The sequence below is a fragment of the Lepisma saccharinum genome, chromosome 26, assembly GCF_977018435.1.
Source record: "Lepisma saccharinum chromosome 26, izLepSacc3.1, whole genome shotgun sequence".
Classification (NCBI taxonomy): domain Eukaryota; kingdom Metazoa; phylum Arthropoda; class Insecta; order Zygentoma; family Lepismatidae; genus Lepisma; species Lepisma saccharinum.
This window is the reverse complement of record NC_139254.1, coordinates 41669881-41692936: the sequence shown is the minus strand read 5'-3', so window position 1 is coordinate 41692936 and position 23056 is coordinate 41669881. Positions and strand designations below refer to the sequence as shown.

At 41.1% G+C, this 23056-nt stretch overlaps 1 protein-coding gene across 2 annotated transcripts in view; it reads left to right on the top strand.

The window, feature by feature from the left end:
- The window catches only part of LOC145979539 (clavesin-1-like), a 126465-nt gene that overhangs the window by 83207 nt on the left and 20202 nt on the right, over positions 1–23056 (top strand). For both annotated transcript variants that reach the window (XM_083112505.1, XM_083112506.1), the window contains exon 7: positions 468–615. In XM_083112505.1, the coding sequence (XP_082968631.1) occupies positions 468–615 (148 nt within the window). The remainder of the gene's footprint in view (positions 1–467; positions 616–23056) is intronic.

Here is a 23056-nt window from a genome sequence, read left to right as displayed (position 1 = left end):
TATTTCTGTAGATAATTTCTTTACATATATTTTTTAAAAAATCTCACAGCGCCCTTCTTATTTCTGTAGACTAATACAGCCACTTAAATATGTTAATAGTACGTATGCTTCAATAAAGATTAGAAATGCAAATTCTGGCTGGCCTCAATGAAGCTAGTTGTAAATATTTACCTCAAAATATTGAAAATATATAACAATAGGAAAGATTCTAATATACCTGACTAAAATAATTAAACGTTATTAAGTTGAAAGTGGTAGAATTTTCGTTTGTGGGATCTTATTACTACATAGAATTTACAAGATTTGTATAAAGTAAATGCACTTCTAGTTGCTCGAATTTTCAGTAAATTGATTACATTGAATTTTGAAAATAGCAAATTTGGAAATCGAACCTTACTAGAAACGTAGAGTAGCAATGCAATTTAAACATAATAGAACTAAATTAACACGATTAATATATTTTTCAGGTATTTTTTCATTACCAGAACATAGCAGGATTGCACGAGCACATAAACCCTGCTATTTTGCCAAAGGATCTGGGTGGTGAATTGGACGAATCAGAAGCATTTGTCGATATGGAAGAATACATTGTGGAAAGAGAAGTCAAATTAACTGGTGCGTTTTTGTTATAGCATGTAACAATTCCAAATTAATATAAATATCTAGTGTTCGTCACTTTCATTCTTACTCGTATGTACGTGAGAAAGAGAAAGCATATCCTATTTCGAACAGATTTCCACGTATTTGTATGTGAAACTTTTATAACCACATATTTACTAAGAAATATAACTAAAAACAAGTAATTTTCTGTCATTCCTGAAAGCCAAAATCTTGCGTTCTTAGATGAATCATATCAATCAACTATTCGATTTTGTCTTCAGGTCTCCAAAGAAAGATACTCTCCTTTGTGTGATGCATGATATGCTCACAGGTCTTCCACATAAGACCAGCATAGACAGCTCGAGATCGATATTACTTATGGTGTACACATATTTCTTATTTCACCTCGTTGAGAACGGAATATATTTCTTATTGCTTTGTTTCATATTAATCCTTGTGACTCCCGCAGCGGATGGTCGGCAGTGTTACGTTTCTGCGGTAATTGAGGATACCACGTCGATTTTCCAAACTTGATTTGGGACTTTTACGTTCATTTACTTAAATATGAAGGTATGGCATACTCAAAATACAGCGCATTATAAGTGTGTCATGTTTGTCAATTTATTATTTTTTTTTTTTACATTTTATAATGTATAAGATTTTTTTAAAGTACGTTGATATGCTTTCAAACAATACGCAGCACAAAGAGAATTATTATGCGCAATCATTAAAGTTTGTTATATTTTGGTGAATGATCAGACTCTTCGCAAGACGTAAAACATTGGCATTTCATCTCGATTCATTCACAATTAGCAGAAGAAGGGTAAAATAGAAAGATACATTTTTCTAGGGGCCCTTTCTAGTAAACATGTCACCTTACCCTCACCCCATAATAAACCAATGTGAATAATAAAAAAACATCCGAAATGTAGCTTTCCTATGCATCTACAAAAGTACAAGCTTCGAAAAACGGCATCTAGTTGTGTGACGCAATTACACATACATATTATTTAAAGATATTTAAGAATGGGGCGAGTTTCTCACAGTTATAGGTCAACCATTGCCTAACAAAATATCATTTCTGCTGGAAATCATTACGAATTTGAAATTAATTCCGCAGGGGTGCCCACAGGGGAAGATTATGACGCAGAATGCGCCATCGAGATTTTTGATGGAATTATTTCCCCATCAAATAATTAAAATTCAACATTTGTATATTTTTTTTCTAAAGTTTTTGTACAATATCTAGACATTAAACGCACCACATTTAATCAATTATATGAATGAAATAAAGTATTTGTGGCCAGGTGTGTCCACAGGTGGGTTTGTGGACGCAATTTGAGTTCACTCAATATTAAGAGGAAGTATGATCGATATTTGACGTGAACAATATAGCATTGGACAATAGTTGAAAAAGGTTACCAATTAACTGCTGCTATCAATTAATTGCTACTATATAAATAGCAATTTGTAGAATTAAAAGGAAATTATAATGGCTTGATATGTATTATCAGAGGAGGGGAATATACCAACTCTTACATAATCCATCAAATGACACTTGGAATTTGGGGTGATTGAGAATGAAAAGGTGGGGGGAGGGGGGGGCAATATTCAAACCTTGAATATCAGTGATAAATCTTAGATTATGACAGGTATTTTAGTTAGGAGTGTTTGATGTATTAAAATGAGAGTGGTATCCAATTCTTGTGTATTAGCTACTATTGTTTTAGACTTTTGCGGAAATTTTAGTGTAGGGACTGATAATAATTTGTTTTGTAAGGGACAATATACACTCCTCACTTTAAACAAAAAATGTAAAATTCCCATGGAAATTTCTAACTTCTTTACAAAGGACAATTGTACTTTCACAAGTGATATTTGAACTGAATAATTGCTGTGAATTACCAAACTAATTATATTTGCCCAAGCAGAGGGGGCGAGTTCTTAGAAGGAGTAGCGGTATTATATTCTCGCCCAGAGCTTGAGAATTTCTATCTAGTGTTCTGTAATGTTTCGAAAAAATATAATTTAATCGGTCACGCGGCAGCAGCATGTTATTTGGTTCGCTCAGGTTGAATTTTCATAAGTTGTGTAACAATTTGTGTTAAATACTCAAATTTTGGGTTCTATAAATATTATTCTCAACTCACAAACACTGTAAAAATAAATGTATACATAATTTGTTGCATTTAACCAATCAATGTCCTAACTTTCCGTTATTTCGTATATTGAACAATTATTCATAAGTTATTACGTATTCATCCAAACTACTTTATGACATTATGATGAAATATCCTTTTGGGAGAGGGTAATGCGTTTTCGGTCTTGGGGTGATGGGCACCATTGTTTAGGGAGGAGGGGTAGATCAAGTGCAGTGTTCAGTAAAGGCCCATTCCATGGTTACTGACGTAACATTCGGAAGTGTTCTTGAGTCACAGTTTTGCATCTTTCACTGCTCATGGATATTTTTATTCAATATTAACACTACACATAAAAACGATGTTGATATGGAAATAATAATAGTCACTAAAATTTGGATGTCTGTTATTTCCATAACAACAGAATATGAAAGAGACTGTTAGTGACATAACACAAAAAGGACATAGTTTATACTGTCCTGTGCATGTAACAAGAATTCTGTGAGATATAATGACATATAAACAATCTCAATACATATTAGTGTTGCAATACATATGTTGTTTACTTCAGGCTCATTATCTCTTGTATATCCGAAATAACATAATTTTCAAAATTTACTAAAATCGTTACCGAGATCCACTCTGAGAAACATTGGCAATACTATTTGGAATGATAATATCCACTAGGGAGACAGGAACTAGTTGCAACACTTTTTGTATTTTTGGCCATAAAGGTAAAACTACTGACCGAACAAACTCAAAATTTCTGTGGAACAACTCACGACCCTTCCTCTTTGTTATGCCTGAGCTAGGATGTGGAACGTTTCATACATTCCAAGCAATGTAAAGATGAATGTAGGTGGAACAACTGTTGCAACCTGCCCCATGTACGGGATATATGTTGCAACATGGTGGGGGGTAAGTTGCAACACGATAAAATATTACACAAGTCTTCTTTGGAGTGTAGATCTTTGCAATATATATGCTTTATTTTAATGAAATTTACACACTTTTATTTACTACAGATATTCTAACTCGGAATACTCTAACCTCAAATATCATACTGTATTATATTATGTGGATTTAACATTCACAAAAAACATTATACAATTCTGTACCTTTTATTGATATTAGATTTTAAGATTATACCTTCATAAAACATCATTTCTATAATATATCCACGGAAATATTAAACGGAAATAGGCCTATTAAATTTATAACATAAAAATGGTTACATTGCCAACTTTACCTTTGGAACTAAATTACTAAAATAAATACACACTTACTTATGTTGCAACTTGCCCCTATGTTAAATGTTGCAAAGGCAACACCAGCTAATGTGTAATATGCGCGAATGGTACACTACTCTAAAGTTTGTTTTTCTTTCTAGTTTTCTTTCGACGCATCCAATAATCCTGCCGTACCACCTGTGAACTCGTAACACAATGGCACTTCGTTATCAAGGTCATCCCTATTTCTCCTTGCGCGTGCATATTCACAGGACCAGTGTTGCAACTTACCCCTTGTTGCAATTAGCCCCGGTCTCCCCTACCTTAACAATACAACGCAACATTTTTAGGAGAATTCTGCAACATTGACTCGCAAAAAGTTTACTTTTGGATTTTTGACAACCTCTATTACAATTGTTTACTTTTTATATTAATTAATAGAAAATAATAAGTTCTGGCTTAATTTGTTTACTTTTCAGTAAACGTTTCGAGTTTACTTAAGTTCATAACCAATTTTTTAAAATCCTATATAGACACAGAAGTGTAATTGGAGCTAGATCTAGAATTTACTGAGGTGTCTCAACCACTACGTGCCTTCACAGGGTATCGAACCCCTGACCTTCTTGATGACAAAGTTTCGACATCATTGGAGAGACTCTACATTTCCTTTTAGAATTATCTTCTATACACCTCGCTAATTATGGTTGAATAATATTAAGAGACGCACATACGCATACATAGGGTGTGAGGAAATGATTGTAGCTTTATCAAAACATTTATTCTCAGCTCCATGAAATTAAATGAGCGTGCTCTTTACGAAAAGAGGAAGACAATTTCTCCAAGTTTTGTTAACAGTAGTACAGGTGGCCCGGTTCTAAATAATCATTTGGGGCTCGAATCATCATGTGGAGCTCGTCGTAGCCTTTTATGATGTATATTTTGAGGGCAGTGTTGGCAACACTGTGGGCCCACTGTAGCCTTTTATGAGGGGGGTCTATTGCCCTCTGTTTACATCTGGCAACACTGCCGTAGTTTGACAGTGTTGTTAACCTACTGGGTTTTTCACTGTAAACTTTTATCAAAGGACCTGAGGGGCCCATGTATCTTTTATGTCTGGCAACACTGTTGGGGACACAGAGTTGACAACACTGTGGGCCCTTACTGTAGCCTTTTATGAGGGGGACTTATTGCCCCCTTTTTATATTTGGCAACTCTATTGGATGTTTTTTTTTGAGGCTTGGGTTTTGCCAACCCATCCGAAGAAAATTCCACTATATGATTTTTTACTGGCTAAGCTAACCTACAAATAGGAATTGGCAACACTAACAAAACTCGAATTATTATTTGAACCTCAAATCATTATTTGAGCCTCGTCGGTGTTGCCTACCCACTCTACAAAAATTCTACTATATGATATTTTGAAGCTTTTCACGGTGTATGTTAACCTCACAAGCAGTTTTGCCAACTCGGGGCGAGGCGTAGCCTTTCATGGTGTATGTTAACCCCACCAGCAGTGTTTCCAACTCGTCGTAGCTTTTCACGGTATATAATTTTTTTAGCTTTTTGTGTGAGTGTACGTGTGCCCGAACAAAACGTAGCCTTTCACGATGTGTTTTTGATAATGTATGTTAACCTCACTGGCAGTATTGCCAACTCGCTCTACAAAACACTAAACTTGCTGAAATTGGCTTGCTCGAAACGAATCGCTAAATATAAAATAAAATAACAATGCCTATGAACCTGTTTGGCTTCAGGAAGCAGGCTATGGAGGTATCCGCCCAAAGCGCACCGTCGCCACCTGCAAGCTGGGACCTGTTACCCTCCCTATTATCTAAACTCAACGGTTTGTTGATTATACACTTGAATAGCATCCTGACCCAGTACGACGAGGATGTGGGCAAGACTTTCTACATATTCAACAACAACTTGAATTATTACCAATTCCCCATCTCCGGCAAACTGCAGTTTGACATGAATCCCGAGAATAAAGGAGAGGCCAAAATTTCCTCCGGCAAGAACATCTATCGCATCAAACACGATAGGATGAACAGTACCACCACGTACGATGTATCTGCTGGCGATCGCCTGTACATAGAGCTCTTGGACGACTACGACAAACTCATCCCTCTTTTCATAGAAATGAAAATTAGCTATCCTATAATAAATAACAATAATGCCTAACGATATTTTTGGCCATACGAAACGCGACGACCATGGCGACGAGCTTCTCATGCTCGACGTCAGGGTCAAGAAGCTGCGAAGCGATCTGCAGGCCCTCCAGTCCACGCTCAACTCCAGCCTCCAGTCCGAGATAGCCAGCTTGCAGTCTCAGTGCTTGGACCCTGTACTCAAGATTGATGCAGAGCTAAAATCGCTGCTGCAAAAATACACCGACCTCGCGTCGATAGACAATCTCGACAAGCTGGCACTGAGTGTGGGCAATCTGCAGAACAAACTTCTGAAGCTGCAACAAACGCAAACCTCAGACGTTGAACAGCTGAAACAACGCTTGCAGGATCAAACAAGCAACATCCAAACCGAACTGCAAACTATCATCCAAAGCATTAAAACACAAGACGACTACGATCGCGTGAACGCTAGTATTGCTAAATTGCGCGAACAGTTTCAATCTTTCGAAATCCCTACGTTGGAAAGCATCAAGGCTGAGCTTCAAACAGATGCTTTGCATGCGGCCATCAACGAAGTAAAAACTAAACTCCAAACGCTGGAGGATTTTATCAACAATGTACCGTCGTCCAGCGAACTGAACGCCATTGCCCGTAGCGTGGCCAACATCAAACTCCAACTTGAGACCTACGAGGATTTCGGGAAGCTGCAAGGCACCATAACCCATATTGAGGATGCTCTTGCTGTTATTAGAAATGATCTGGCGAACGTTCACGATGAGCTGGAAACCAAACTGCCGGGCATCAGGGATACACTGGCCAACGTCCAACAGCAAATCGCCAAACTGGAAAATCTGAATGCAGAATCCGAGTTGTCTCATTTCCATCACTTGATCGACGACATACAGACTAAGTTGGAAACCCTGCAGCAATCTACCCCCACCCAGGATGACATAACACAACTGCAAGAAGGCATACGTGCTGCTGCCGATGCCTCCGAGTTGGACGCGGTGAAAAAAGCTTTGGAATCGCTCCAAAACACGGTGGCCACCCTGCCTACCTCTCAGGAACTGAAAAGCGTGAAGAGAACTCTCAACCGAATACTCAAATCCGACGACATCAAAAACATCCAATCCGAAATTGAATCGATACGGGGGTCTGTCGCGACTTTACCTACCAACCAGAACATCACCGAGCTGCATGAATTGTTTGCGGAAATTAGAACCCAGGTCCACGACCTTGTAATACAGAGCTCCAAGTTGACGCTTGTAGAAAGCCTGCAGCAGATTATTGCCAGCGTGAAAAAGCAAATTGGGAGTATCGAGGCAAGTCAGGAATCGACTATAGCTAATTTCAGCACCCAACTACATGACTTAAATGAAAAATTCAAGAGCCTTATTGTCGATGTAAAGATCAAACCAAACTACGACACTGTTGTTCATGATATCGAGGAACACCTGGAATCGGTGAATGGCAGATTGGAGGATGTGGAGACTGAGGTTCGAACCAACGTAAACACTCTAAATGCCGGCATCGACAATCTCAAGTCTACGATTGTCATCGAACTGTACAGCATACCAAACAGAGAGTTCTCCTCCCCTTTCAATCCAGGTTACAAACTCTACATGTTGACTCCTGCAAAAGCCTATCATCAATTTTTCCTCGCTGGCACACTTCAGTTCGTCAAGGTTTCCTACTGGTCTTTGCCTCACGCAACCCACTACCCAATCATGACCGTGACGAACATTGGCGATGAGCCTAAAATAAGAGGAGTTGAGCTGGTCGATTTCACACACCCCGAAAGTCGCGAGACTGCCTATGCCGAAGATGCCACTCAAATTATCGACATAGAAATAGGTGACAAGCTGTATATAGAAAACCCAGCATTGTCTGCAGCCAGAAATCCCATCCAGGCTATATTCTTATTTTCGCGCCATGTCTAGGCAGGGTATCGTGAACGAGCTGCATAAACCTGCACGACGAAACTACAAACGACTGGCGGTGGTGACCAAAGGCGTGGATGACCTTTGGCAGGCTGACCTTGTGGAAATGAGTAGCGGCAACCTAAAAAATTTACATAAAATCAACAAAGGATACAAGTATCTTCTTACTGTTATAGATACATTTTCAAAATTTGCGTGGGCTTTGCCCCTCAAGGCTAAAACAGGTGTGTGCGTAATGGAAGCATTCAAAACTATTTTCAATGAAAGTGGCAGGCGACCTCGATTTCTTCAAACGGATAACGGAAAAGAATTTTACAACTCGATATTTCAACAGTTTGTTCAGAAGCAAAATATTCAACATTACTCGACTTTCAGTCACATCAAAGCCAGCATAGTGGAACGTTTTAACCGTACTCTCAAAACACGCATGTGGAAACGATTCACACTTCAAGGTAACCACAAGTGGGTCAATGTGCTTCCGGAACTCGTAAACGACTATAATCACAGTTTGCATAGCACGATACGCATGAAGCCTGCCGATGTCAGCAAGTCTGATGAGGCACAATTGATCTCTACTGTTTATTGCCCCAAGTACCGGCCCACTAACAAAAAACCGAAATTCAAAATTGGAGACCAAGTAAGAATTAGTAAATTTAAGCGCATGTTTGAAAAAGGCTTTACCAAAAACTGGAGTACGGAACTTTTCACTGTTGCTCGATTGTTACCCGGTAACCATCACACGTATATAATAAAAGATAATCGCGACGAAATTTTGAAAGGGCGATTCTACGAGGAGGAACTCTCTAAAACAAAATACCCCAATACGTATCTTATCGAAAATGTATTACGTAGAAAAGGTGACAAACTGTTGGTGAAATGGTTGGGACTCGAGGAAAAAAGTTGGATCGACGCAAACGAGCTGATTGTGTAACGGGTGCTTGGGATGTGGTGAGGCGACTGCCAGATTTTCCCCCGGAGCGTCAGGCTAGGAAAAACGGCGAACTGTTGCCGGACAACATTCGCTGCCTTATTGTCGGACCTTCAGGGTGTGGGAAAACAACTTTACTGATTGATAATTTTCTTCTTGCTCCCGACTGGTTAGATTGGAAGAACAGGCACTTGTATGTTTTTTCCAAAAGTTTGGAGCAAGCAAAATATCAACAGCTGACAAAACTGTACGAAGGGCTGAGCATAGCTACTTTTGCCTCCGAAGTAATGCCACTAGACTGCTGTCATGAAAATTCGGTGGTGGTCTTCGACGATGTCATCCTGGAGAACCATAACGAAATTCGCAATTTTTTTACACAGGGGCGGCACAGAGGCATGGACTGCTTCTACCTTGCTCAGACTTTTTCTAAAATTCCCAAGCAGCTTCTCCGAGACAACGCTAATTTTATTTGCTTGTTTCGTCAAGACCACACCAATTTAAAACATGCTTACGATGATTATGTAGGCGGGGACATGAACTACAATCAGTTTTCCAAATTTTGCTCTTCATGCTGGAATCAAGATGATTTCGGATTCGCCACGATAGACATGACGAGGAAACCCAATGACGGAAAATACAGAAACAAAATAAACAACTTTCTAAACGTTGCGACGTTACAAGAAACGTCTTGACGTATTATAAATAACAAATAATGAAACGCAAACTCGCAGACGACAACTTGAAGCTGCGCGACTACCTGGCCAAACGCTTCAGGGGTTGGAAATCAGAGAATCGCGGAATTTACGAAGAGAAAAAGCGACAGGACCAACCTATTATTGATGCTATAAGTGGACTAGGTAAAGACATCAAAGATGTTACCGAGCAAAATAAAGATTTAATCAACGAGCTCGTGCCACTTGCTGCTCGAAATTATGCTGTGCCTACACCGATATCCAGTATTCACACTACCCCGTTCGAACTTGGAGCTGCACCTCTGAGACGTCAGGTTCTAGGCAGTACCTCTTCGGACAATGTAGTTGAATTAGGTCTGTTGGCGAGAGATTACCTGAGCACCGGGAAATTTGAAAAGGACGAGGTGTTTGGTTTGTACCCCTCTGTGGAACCTAACGAGGGTGTGGTTTGGAAAATTGGAAAGTCAAAAGTTACGTTCGAAGGTGACGACGTGAAAATTAATTTGGGCGAGAAGAACAGCTGGACTAGGTATCCTGGCACTGTGGGCCTGTGGGAACTTATCACCAAAAAGCAACCTAAAGATTACACAGACGAGGATTACCAAAGTTACACAGAAATTTTAATCATGACGGATGCCCTGTACCAAAACAACGATGCAACACAGAATCGCGTAAAATCAAGCAGTGGAGAAAAATACAGAAACCTCATCAAGCCAATATGGAACCAAATTAAAACTGGTAGTGGTGTCAAACTCTACAATACCATACCTAAAGAGTTTGTTTGGGTAGACGACGTAAGGAAGCTTGTAGATCGATTGCTGGTTATCGCAGGCGAAGAAAATGCAGGCAATCGCAACTTCCACAACGAGAAGGTGGGCATCATGGACATGATTAGCACCAAGCTTAGCAACTTTATTGTCAACGACAACAAAGGTATAGGTTACCTTATCAAAATCATCAACACCCTGCCTCCCAAATTCTGGAATGTGGCCGAGGGTCGAGGTCTCGTGAACGACATCATCAACAAGCTACCCTTCGAGATGCACCTACCAGGTTACCAATACTGCGGACCGGGTACTAAACTGGAACGGCGACTGGAGAGAGGAGACAAGGGGGTAAATCTGCTGGATGCTGCATACAAGGATCACGACATTGCTTACAACACATATACGAATTTAGATGCGCGTCACGATGCTGATAGAAAATTGGAGCATGCCGCGTTCGGGAGACTCGTCAGCAGAGACGCCTCGCTGGGTGAACGGGTTGCAGCATTGGGCACGACCATTGCCATGAATACAAAACGAAAATTGGGGTGGGGGCTGTAATTAAATAACATACAGTAAAAAAATGTCTATGCATATAACAGACTTACCTACAGAATGTTATACAAAATATTTACATTTACTTTCGACGATAGTCACGAGGATGTTAAAAAGCTTATTGATTTAGTTAAAATAACACCACAATTTCGCTTGCCCTGTGAAATGCTACTTCTGGATCATCTGAGAAAAATAAGCGGTGTAAAATCTTCTTCTTCTCCCCATGCTTTTTTTTTTCGGGCTGCTGATGAAAAATTGGCTGATAAGATGGACGAACTTCACGAGTGGAGACAGGGGAGGAGACGATATACAGACGACTGGTATGCTTCAAATGCTGAAACCAGCAGGATCATCGATCACTTGATCGCATTAGGCAATGCCGAAATTTTTTTCTATAAATAACATACTGTAAAAAATTTACGAGACCAAAAAAAATATTTCTTCGATATGAGTGAAAAAATTAGTGACGTCCAGGCATTAAAACAAATGCTAAATTTGTCAGTCGAATATATAAAAATTCAGGAATTGGAAGTGGACAAACCTTATGCAATAACTTCTGGTTCAATTGTTGCAACCCAGTTTGGTCCTAAAGTACGTCTGTTGCTCAACGGACAATACAGTCTATTTTTACCAGATCGATACGCTAGCATGTTATCCGACGAGAAGCTATCCATTTTAATCGAGAACACAACTCGAATCGTGTACAAGGGGACAAAAGAACTTCTTGGTAAGAAAACAAAGCACATAATCGAATTTGTTTAATAGCTGCAAAGTATATATAAATAACATACCGTAAAAAAATTACACGGGAGGGAAAACAAAAAATCTCTGAACATATATAAAATAACATACCGTAAAAAAAAATACATTATGAAGGCCAAGGGCGTCGTGTACCAGATACCATATTCGAATCTGAAAACGCTGGGTGCCCTCAATGGGTTACTCACCAAGAAACAACGCGAGAAGAAACGTTCATGCTTGTCTAAAGGACACGGAATGAAATTGCTGCTCAGCACTCCACAATTGAAAAAGTTGCAGCATTCGCGGAAGCAGCAGAAGATTGGAGGTTTCATATTCAGCATTCCGGCCATCTTGGCAGCTTTGGGTGCAGTGGGCAGCTTGGCAGGAGGCAGTGCTGCCATTGCCAAAACCGTCATCGATGCAAAAAAGAACAAGGCCGAGCTGGAAGAACAGAAACGTCACAACCTGGCTATGGAAAAGAAGGGGAAAGGTGTGACCAAAAAGCAAAAAAGCAACCTCGATGCTTTGAAGAAATATAAAAAAAAGAAAAAGCCCTGTCCAACTTCGATATTAAATCTCTGATCGAACCGTTGGGAATAAGGAACTTCAGGGGTGTTTTCATGTCCGATTCTCTACCCTCTGCTGTGAAGAAAAAGGAGTATGGCGTGGTCAACCTGGACAGTTACAAAAATCCTGGTACACATTGGATATGCTACCTCAAAATTAACGATAACAATGCATTTGTTTTTGATTCGTTCGGTGGCACACCGCCTGCCAGGTTGGTGAAGTATCTCAGTGTTGCCAACCTCTACTACAATGACAAACGCATCCAAGGTTTCACCGATGTTAACTGCGGCCACCTATGCCTTTCCGTTCTCGCATACATGTCTAAAATAAATAACCCGTCTGTGGAACATTTTCAGAAAGCATTGTGGTACCTAAAACACCATGGGAGTGTTCCATCTCACCAGCGAGACTTCGGTCTTGAAACTCGCGTTGCATGACGACATCATCTATCCTAAATCTATTGCTCTTCGTGCATTCTACAGCATGTACCTGATACCCAATGTCACGGAGCACAATAACAAAATTACTGTTGGAAATGAAAAAATAGTTATCACGCCAGGACAGTACAATCTGTCTACCTTGCAAGCCCAATTGCCAAGAAATGTACTGCTATCTCAAAATTCTGTAACTCACAGAGTTGAAATTGTGTCTGCTACGGAAACAGTAGACCTAGGCACTGTTGGAGAGCTTCTGGGATTCGAGAACAACACAAAGCTCGAACCTGGCATCAAGCACATCGGTGCCAACATTCCTAAATTTCTAGCCATCGAGACTCTGAACATACATTGCAACGTGGCAGAAGGCATGATCACCAAATCCTCGGATGGCATCCCAGGCAGCCACAAACAGACAGGTATCATCGCCACGTTCAAACCAAACTCTGAATTCATGGAACCGATTATCTACACACCCTCACCACCGATATACTTCCCTATATCTCGTAATCGCATAGACAACATAGAATTGGCAGTGACAAACGAAAAAAATGAGGTGGTGAATTTTGCCGGAGCTACTACCACCGCCGTCGTGGAGATTAACGTATAATAAATAACAATCATGGAGCAAATCGAAAGTTACGAGTTGCAATCTTTCCCACCCAATCGCCGCACGTTCGCCAATTTGAACGAGCCGAACAGGGAGATCGAATACGATGTGGACGTTGGGGATGGGTTCATTCACCCTCACAGAGCTGATTTGTATATCAAGTTTGATGTGGTGAAGAGAGACAACGGCGAAGCATTCCACGCCAATGCAAATTTAAAACTTGTGGACAATTTTGTGCCGCATCTGTTCTCGCAAGTGGAAGTTAGAAAGCATGGCACCGTCATCGATAGGGTTGACTACCCTGGGATTACTTCTACAGCTGTGGGAACACTGAAACTCTCCGAGACCGATGCAGCATACTACCAGGCAGGGGGATTCGAAGTAGATACAAAAATCAAAACTCGAAGCCACACAGTACTGTTTCCCATGCGCTTGCTTCCAGGCTTCTTCTCCGACTACACGGAGATTATGTGGAAGGGTGGCTTGCGCGTCACTTTTCGCAGAAGCGCCAACGACAACGATGTGCTGATGCGTTACAGCACCTTGGGTGCAGATGGTGCAGCACTTGCCAACACACTACCCGACGCAGCCAAGTGCGTCATCCAGTTCATGGAGCTGCGCATGCCTGTGGTGGAATACGAATCTAACTACGGTCTCAAGTACAAAGCCGACATCTTGAAGAACCCCCAAGTACCCATCCAATTTTACGGTTACCAGTGTGTGCAGAAACCTGCTTCCGGCAGCCATTTTGAATTTGATGTTACTACGCAGTTCAACAGCATCCGGTACGATATGCCTGAGTTTGCGGTCGTGCTCTTCCAGACGGGGAAAGATAATAACCAAGAGAAAGATTCTAGCCAGTTTGATAATTGCAAAATTAAGAATGTTTACCTCAAAAATGGAAGGAATGAAGTTTTTCCACGCGAGAACTACAATCTAAACATTACGAACAACGATTACCTGAAATTTTACGAGGCGTACACAGCTTACAAGAGAGTGACCTCCGGCAATGTGGACGTGTACTACAACCCCAACGAGTTCATAGCTCGCAGACCCATGTTTGTCATCAACACATCTAAAAGAAAACAGGTGGTTGTTAACGATCGTACCAACATCAAGATTGTATGCGAGTTCCACGACGCCTTGCCTGCAGATACTCTGTGCAGCGTTATTCTTATTGCAGAGAAAACATTTGTGTATGACGTCAAGAATGAAAGAGTAACTGAACAGTTTTAGATACAAAAAAAAATAATTAAAAAAATAGCACTCAATAAGAAATGTGGAATTTTATATACACAAGTACAAACTACAATAAGCAGTTTCCCAGAAGTTTAATTTTACTGTGCCATGCATGTAATCGAGGAAGTTGAAGTAAATTAAAATTGATTTTTTTTTCATTTTGCATTGCCTATTATTTTTTGTTGCACTCTGGGCAGGCCTTACTAGTTTGGAGGCGATAGTGGCCCCACGGAAGTGTGTGGACCCCACATTCAAGAATACACCTCTTGTCGTCGTGTGCATCCAGAGCAACTTTCCTAACAATATTAGTTGTAAGCACATGATCAACGCTTTGGATACGATGCTCTTTTTGTAGAATGGGCGATTTTGTTCTGAGGCACTCGAGGTAATCCTCAAACTTGAGGTGCTCCCGAACCACTTGCCTGCTTACACCCTTTGCCTTTTTTGTTACAGAACCCTCAGCCCGGATCGCATAGGCTTTGGCACGAAGTCCAGCAAACTCCACAATCACATCCCCGTCTTTCTCGTCCTTGAGTTTGCCGGGTATTTTTTTGTTCCGGGGCAGAATTCCATACCGGTTTAGCTGGGGATAGCCCGATGTGTCGAAGAGCTTGACAAGAGCTGGAACTTTGGCTATATCACCATACGCATCGGCCGTGCGAACATGGTACACCAAGCTGTCTGTGTCTGTGTAGAGGAGCGAGATATTGTGGTTGTAGTGTGCACGTAGTATGTCGTAATATGTCTCGAACATGCACAACTTGCTCAGATCCAAAACTGCAGCTCCCACATAGATGGGCTTGTTGAGTAGCACCTTGCCCCGGTTCATGTGAATCAGAGACATCTGTTCGTTGTAAATTGTTCGAGACCTGAACAGCGGGCTTGCAACAAGTCGACGACACTGTGTTTTCTTCGTCACCAACCTCACATCAACGCGATTTCGCACATTCTCCATGGTCTTCCCAAATACCGCATTGTTCATTAATTTGAAAAAATCGCGATCAAGTTCCGAAGTGGCAGCAGTGCGATGGTTGGTGTTCAGTTCGATGTACGGCTTCAACCATGGAGACTGCCTGAACAAGAGCACGTGGTAAACTGCTTTGACCGAGACCCCTTGCTGCATTAACCACTGGAGGTTCCGGTAGTGTAGCACATAACGCTTTTTGGGCTCCAAGTCCATGACGAGCTTCGGTTGATCCGAGCCAGGTGGACATTTGAATTCCGGAGCAGGCGAAAGGTCACAGAATGTATCCTGCAGCTTCTCGGGGAAGTCAAGGTCCACCTCGGCAAAAAACCCAAACTCGTCGCACTCTTTTTCGATGTCGTGGTATAAAGGATCAACCCACTCAAACTGTCCTGTTGGGAGTGGCTGCATCATGGAGTGCCCGTAAAGATTATTCACGTCAGTGTACATGATGTAGCTTGATGGTTGGGAGGGGTCGTAACCAGTGGCCATGTGGTGATTGTTGGCGTGTGCGAAGCGTTGCGACACTTGGACCATGCCGCCCCGGATAGCTCTCTCGATGAAAAGCATGATATCAGTATCGGAGATAAGTGAAAGTTTAATTTTAGTCAGCAGGAGCATGGCCGACCATGCCAGTCCAGGAAGGCTGTAAAAATATACAGGGTCCAGGTTGTAAATTTTTATCGCAGTCGCCCGAAACGCCTGGAACACATCGGCAAGAAGTGTCACATCAAGCTTCAGGTATGCATCGTGGTAATCACCAAAAGTTCGGCAACCCAACTTGACCCACATAGACTGAGCATGCTTGTACTCCTCGTCGGTAATACCTGAACCTCTCAGCTGGCTGTAGAACTTATCCTGGGGAGGCAGCAACTCTTCTTCGAACTTGGAAGGGTCGGTGACGTATTCGTAGGGGTAGACCCCTTTACGTCTGAAGAGTGCGACATCTAAGTTCGGGAAACTTGATGTGGTAATGGCTAGTTGGTCGTCTCTGAGCTTCCCAGCAAGATCATCGAGGCTTGCATGGAGGAACCTCAGAGAGTCGAGGAACCGAAGCTCGATGCTGCTGCTTGAGTCGGGGATCGGCACCCACTTGCTGATGCTAATATAACGCTCCTCGTTTTGTGCCAGGACATTGATTCTTGCATTGTCGTACCCTAGATGTGTGACCAAGTGATGGAAATCATATCCCGAGCCATTGTGAAAAAAGACCGGTATGAAGCGCGGGTCCCTGGCTCTCAAGTTACACCTGTTGCACCACGGGACAATGTAGCTTCCGGTCCCATAATGGTCATGGTGGTGGACCTTTTTGTTATCGTCATTGAAGACTGAGTTGCAAACAGGACAATTTAGAGCCATTTCGTGCTGATGCTTGTCTTCCGGAGACAGAGGCAGCATGGGCTTGGGGGCCAACAGCACCTTCCCTATCTTGATGCCTTCCTGTTGCATTCTCTTCAGGAAGTGTTTGACCGGGTCGGGACCGCGATACACATAGGGCTCGGAGGCAATATGTTGGTCTCGCCACACCACAACATAGGAGTAACTCGAGGCCTCGTGGATTTGGAAAGGAATAGTAGAGGATGTTTCGGGGTTGGGATGGCAGTTAGACAGAGGTTGAAGAAAGGCCTCGAAGTCTGCTACAATATAGGCAGGATGCTTCACCATAGCACTGTGCATGCGAAAGCACTCTACTGCACCAGGTTCGGGCAGGATAGTTCGTGCAGGCTTGTTGGTACCACAGTAGAGCATGTGGCGAGCTAGCTTCTCAGCAGCAATGTTGGGTCCTCTGATGCGCCGGTAATCCTGCTGTTCTCGATTATGAAATGTAGCCAAGCACCTGCGACACACCTCGACGTGGTGACTATCACTGCTCCGTTGGGTCGAAACAAGCCGAGAGAGGGAACGGATAAGGGTGTAATGGTGATGGGTTTCGTCCATGATGAGCAGGAGGTTGATTTCTCGTACCTCGTTGTTGTTGCTCACGTTGCTCACCCGGATGGGGTGGACCTCATGTTTGTTCTCGGTGAGACCGTAAACATTGATGGCTAATTGCAGGCCCAACAAGTCACGAGCACGAACCTCAAACTTGCGAATATGCGAGACTTCTACAGGGTAGGCAATCCCGGCCATTGCATCCTCCAGTTCCGACTCATACTGCTTGTAGTGTGCAACATAGCGTGGACTGCTTTCCCAAGGTATAGGGTGCAATGCTGCCAGCACCGACCAGAGGAAGCATTTGGTGTCTTTGTTCTGAATATTGAGAACAGCTTTCCTTGCTTCAACCTCGGGTGGCAGGGCAATATAGCTAGACCCTGCCAGTGGCAGGAATTTGTTAAGTTTCAGACGAAGTTTGTGGGGGTCGCCACACAGCGAACCGCCCGAGCCTTTAGCCTGATGCTCCTCGTGCTTTGCCACAAACTCCTCGACAAACTTGTCGTAGATGCTGTCGAGGTCAGTGACATCTGCCTGATGCAGTGTTTTTGCTTTTGTCGCATGGAAGAATTTATATATTTCATCAGACGGTTTCTTATACTTGCAGCGTAGCACAGCATAGAATTTAGTGGAGTATGTAGCCAATGCATCGTTGAGGATGGATATTATCTTAGCTCGCTCGCTCTCCAGAAAACTACGCACATCGCAGAAGCTGTCTGATGTTATGTTAAAGTCTTCTAATAAATGCTCAAACGCAAATCGGTCTGCTTTCTTCGCCAGCTTGACGCGTTTGGCAGGTGACGATGCATCGAGGGAGGTTACTTCTACCTTTCGCTTGGAAGGTTGCGGTAGAGATGTTCCAGTGCTCTTGCAAGTAAGCTGGTGTCGCTTGAAGTTGGCAATAGAAATATTTTTTCCACACTTAGAGCACAGTTTGGTCGCACATATTTGTTTTCCCGGCACACAAGTACGACAGTGCCTTTGAAAATGTTTACTTGACACAGCAATTTGGCACGTAGGGCAATTTTTTACAGAACGCATAATGCAGAAATTTTTTGGGGGGTATGTTATTTAATATCCAATGCTGTGCAATGCAAAATATAATTGTTCACTTTTTTTTTTAACTATTTTCTATGACCTTATTTGGGTTTTTTTTTTCGTCAAATTATATGCTTCTAGTCTCCTATACAATACAATATACGTACAATATTGTCAACAGTATCATATTTGAGCAGGTCGCTTGTCACCTAAACACTACAGCTCACAGGTTGGTAAAATCTGACATGAAAGCAGATAATACGCTTAAGTCTTATTTATATGTAATTTTCACGGGCGTACAATATTGTCAACAGTATCATATTTGAGCAGGTCGCTTGTCACCTAAACACTACAGCTCACAGGTTGGTAAAATCTGACATGAAAGCAGATAATACGCTTAAGTCTTATTTATATGTAATTTTCACGGGCGTACAATATTGTCAACAGTATCATATTTGAGCAGGTCGCTTGTCACCTAAACACTACAGCTCACAGGTTGGTAAAATCTGACATGAAAGCAGATAATACGCTTAAGTCTTATTTATATGTAATTTTCACGGGCGTACAATATTATTAAGAGCGTCAGTTTCCGTAGAGCTCTCTTTTTTCCATCTTCCCTCTATACAGTGAAGCTGCAAAAGACACAATTAGCTAACCTAGCATACAACATACCTTCCTAATTAATATGGATATTGTCACACATTCCTCTTATTTTATACTGTTGTAAATGGAAAAGATTATGTACGGTAAATGTTTTGTACATTATAGGGAAAAAATGCAAAATATTCCCCCAATTTTAATTCGATCCACCTCTGAATCGATTTTTTACATATTTTCACGCCGGCACATATGTTGTTCTATTTTGCTTCTTTTACTTGCCTTGCTTAATTAACTCTCGCCAATTAGCATTTTTTTTTTGGAAGAAGTCAACTAGAACAACATATGGCGGTATGAGAAATATGCAAATTAAAGAATATTTTAGTAATATAAGGGCCCTAGCAATTAGCTTCGTCGACTAAGAGTACTCTTTTAAACGTCTTCAGCTAGATCGTATTACTACGCGAGGACGTTTAAAATATTTGGGTGTTGAAAAAGTTTGACCTACTTTTTATTTCTATTGTTTGCTAATAGATGGCGCTAATAGTACCCCCTCCCCTCCCTCTCCCTCCTCCTCCTCCTCTACTGTATGACAAATAGCACAAACATAAAATCAAGATTTTGGAGAGCAAAACATAAAATTTGCATGCATCTGATGTCGAACTAGGAACTTTATCTTTCGGGGAGTCAATATTATTTTTTTACTCAGTCGTCATATAACATGAACACACGCAAATATTCACATGTGCTTTTATTATTTTGTGTTCGGTAAGTACAAGTATATTCTTACATAAATTATTGTTTAATTTAATAAATTGTAAACTCGGAGCCTGCTATACTAACATTCCTTCTGTGTTTCATTATACTATTGAAAGCGAATGTTGCGTGCATACGGAAATAACACAGAAAAAAAAGCGGATGGAAGCAATTTAAAATCAGTGGAGCAAGGTTAGTATTACGAGAACGTAAAAACATGTGCTTTCATTCAACTTCGAAAAATAAGAATAAATATGTGCATACAGAACACATATGCTTTCTTTTCACAGTTGTAAAATCATATAAATTGTACATGAAGTAAGTTACGGGAAGGCTCTTTCTTTTATGTCTGTGTATATGTTGTACAATTAGGTACAAGTATTGTACAATTAGGTACAAATTGTTGTACAATTATTTTCCCCAGTTGTCCAGTTGGAGTTGGGGGCATAACACTGGTATTATTTGTACTCACAGTGCTTACTCATGTATTTTGTTTAATATTTTATTTCAAATTCACTGTCAGAAACTAGTGTTGCCAGTTCTACTCTGTTGGTTGTCACTGTCAAGCTTCCAGTATTCGTACAGCATAAAAAGCCATAACCCCCCTCTCAAAATATATACATTGTATACGCCAAGATGCTCAATAGCCTAACAACACATCATGAAAAAACATGCCAAGAGGACCCAATGGGTTTATAAGTCAGTGCTGCCAACTCCTATTTGTAGGTTAGCTTAGCCTGTAAAATATCATATAGTAGAATTTTTGTAGAGTGGGTAGGCAACACCGACGAGGCTCAAATAATGATTCGAGGCTCAAATAATAATTCGAGCCTCGTCAGTGTTGCCAATTCCTATTTGTAGGTTAGCTTAGCCAGTAAAAAATCATACAGTGGAATTTTCTTCGGATGGGTTGGCAAAACCCAAGTCTCAAAAAAAAACATCCAATAGAGTTGCCAAATGTAAAAAGGGGGTAATAAGTCCCCCTCATAAAAGGCTACAGTAAGGGCCCACAGTGTTGTCAACTCTGTGTCCCCAACAGTGTTGCCAGACATAAAAAATACATGGGCCCCTCAGGTCCTTTGATAAAAGTTTACAGTGAAAAACCCAGTAGGTTAACAACGCTGTCAAACTACGGCAGTGTTGCCAGATGTAAACAGAGGGCAATAGACCCCCTCATAAAAGGCTACAGTGGGCCCACAGTGTTGCCAACTCTGCCCTCAAAATATACATCATAAAAGGCTACGACGAGCCCCACATGATGATTCGAGCCCCAAATGATTATTTAGAACCGGGCCACCTGTACTACTGCAAGTTTACAAATTGTTTTCAGCCAACCTTCGTGAAGGATCACACTCAAGACAAAGGGAAATTCTTTATCTGGTTTAGTGAGTTCCTATAGAAGCTACAAGTTGTAAGCCTCCAGTTTCAAACACTAAAAACTCACATCCCAGACCGTAGAGTGTGGCATATCCAATCCGCGACTCGCTTTTCGAAACGAGTTCCTTGTATTGCGCTGGAACGCTTGCCCTGCTTCCACCACACATGATGGGTGACCAGCGTTTTGCCATTGCGCTGGTAACATTTCTACATATATTGCGCATACCAAAGCTTAATGTAGTTCTTATCAGGTGGATCAAGCCAAAAGGTAAGTCGAAAACTGCGTTTATATTATAAACCTTCATGAACAGTAATACAAATAGAAACATTCCTCGATTCAACGTTACTGACGCAACCGTGTTACGTTAGTGTCGCTAGTGTCTGTTGCTTTAGTGTAGAATCTTTTGTAAAAATTATATTGCTTGATGGGTATTTCTATTCTTCAGTACATGCATTGGCAGTTTCTGTTTAGAGCTATTAGAGGATTGCACCTAATAATAATTCACTACAATATCTGTTACTGACGTAACAACAAAAGCGGTCATGTTTAATTGGAAAGTTGAACATGATGATGTCCTTGAAATGTTCAAATTCTTCTATGAGAGTGAATATAGACATTTGTGATACTTGTTTTCAGGTTATGCAGTAAGTAAATCCCCATAAACTCCTTCCACATTAACTGGCAATAATTATTATGATTAATAACACATGCATACGTATCTCAAAGAAGACAGTTTCGGGACTCACATGGGAGAAAGTATGCCAAATAAGTAACTGAACTGAAAATTTGAGAAATTTTAGATGAATACCATAGAAACTACTTTCCAAAAAAGGCACATTTATTTTTTAAGTCTAATGTCCAATATCTCGTGGAACTGCCATAAAGATAAGAAAATGTTACCTTTAGTAGACAGTCTGTCTTAAAAAAATTATGGGGATTATGACATGGTTCGATGGGATACATTACATGATTTAGGGGACACAATATATGATTTGGGGGACCCGCCATTGGCCTTGGGGGGTTGGCACCCCTGCACCATTGTTTATCATTTTTCCATCCCACTGACCAAGTTGCAATTCAAATTTACCACATAGTAAATCTTTTTCGTTTTTGTTTACTGAAAAATCAATTTCCTCAAATAACGCTGGTTTTATTTATACCCAGGATCAACATGCTTATCCCTATGCTGTAGGTTTTTAGAATAGGTGTAATTATTTATTTAACTTGCGCCATATCAGCCTCCTAACATCTGATGTGCAAATATGAAAAGTAGTCTCGTAGGCAAAACTACACTTCGGACCGGTTTTGTTTATTTTCCAGATTTATTTTGAATACCATAAATAATAATATAATTATGTATTTGAAATGCAAATAATGCAGCATTATATAGGAAATGACAACATACTTTATGAAAGTAATAAAGGTCACATACATAGGTATAGAGAACACGTCTCTTCGCCAGTAGTAATGCGAGACGACTCCACCATTGAACAGTGAGAGAAACGGGATTCTGTAATGGACTTCTCGATTGACATGCTTTCACTGCTTCGCTCAGCAGCGTTGCATTGCAAACTTTTTTAAACTATAATATCGCACACACATGGCAAACGGGCAGTATTTTTGTCTCCAGGTCCGTATCTTTCTTTTAAGAATTTCTTAGGGAAATATTAAGATAAAATATCAAGTGCAAATTTTGACAAACAGTACATTTAGCGTATAGACGAAGGTCTAAACCGTACGTCCGTACATGTACGAGAAGGACCGTGCTGTTGGCAACTCTACGGTTTCAACACTCGATTTCTCTCCTCCTCCTCTTCCGATATGC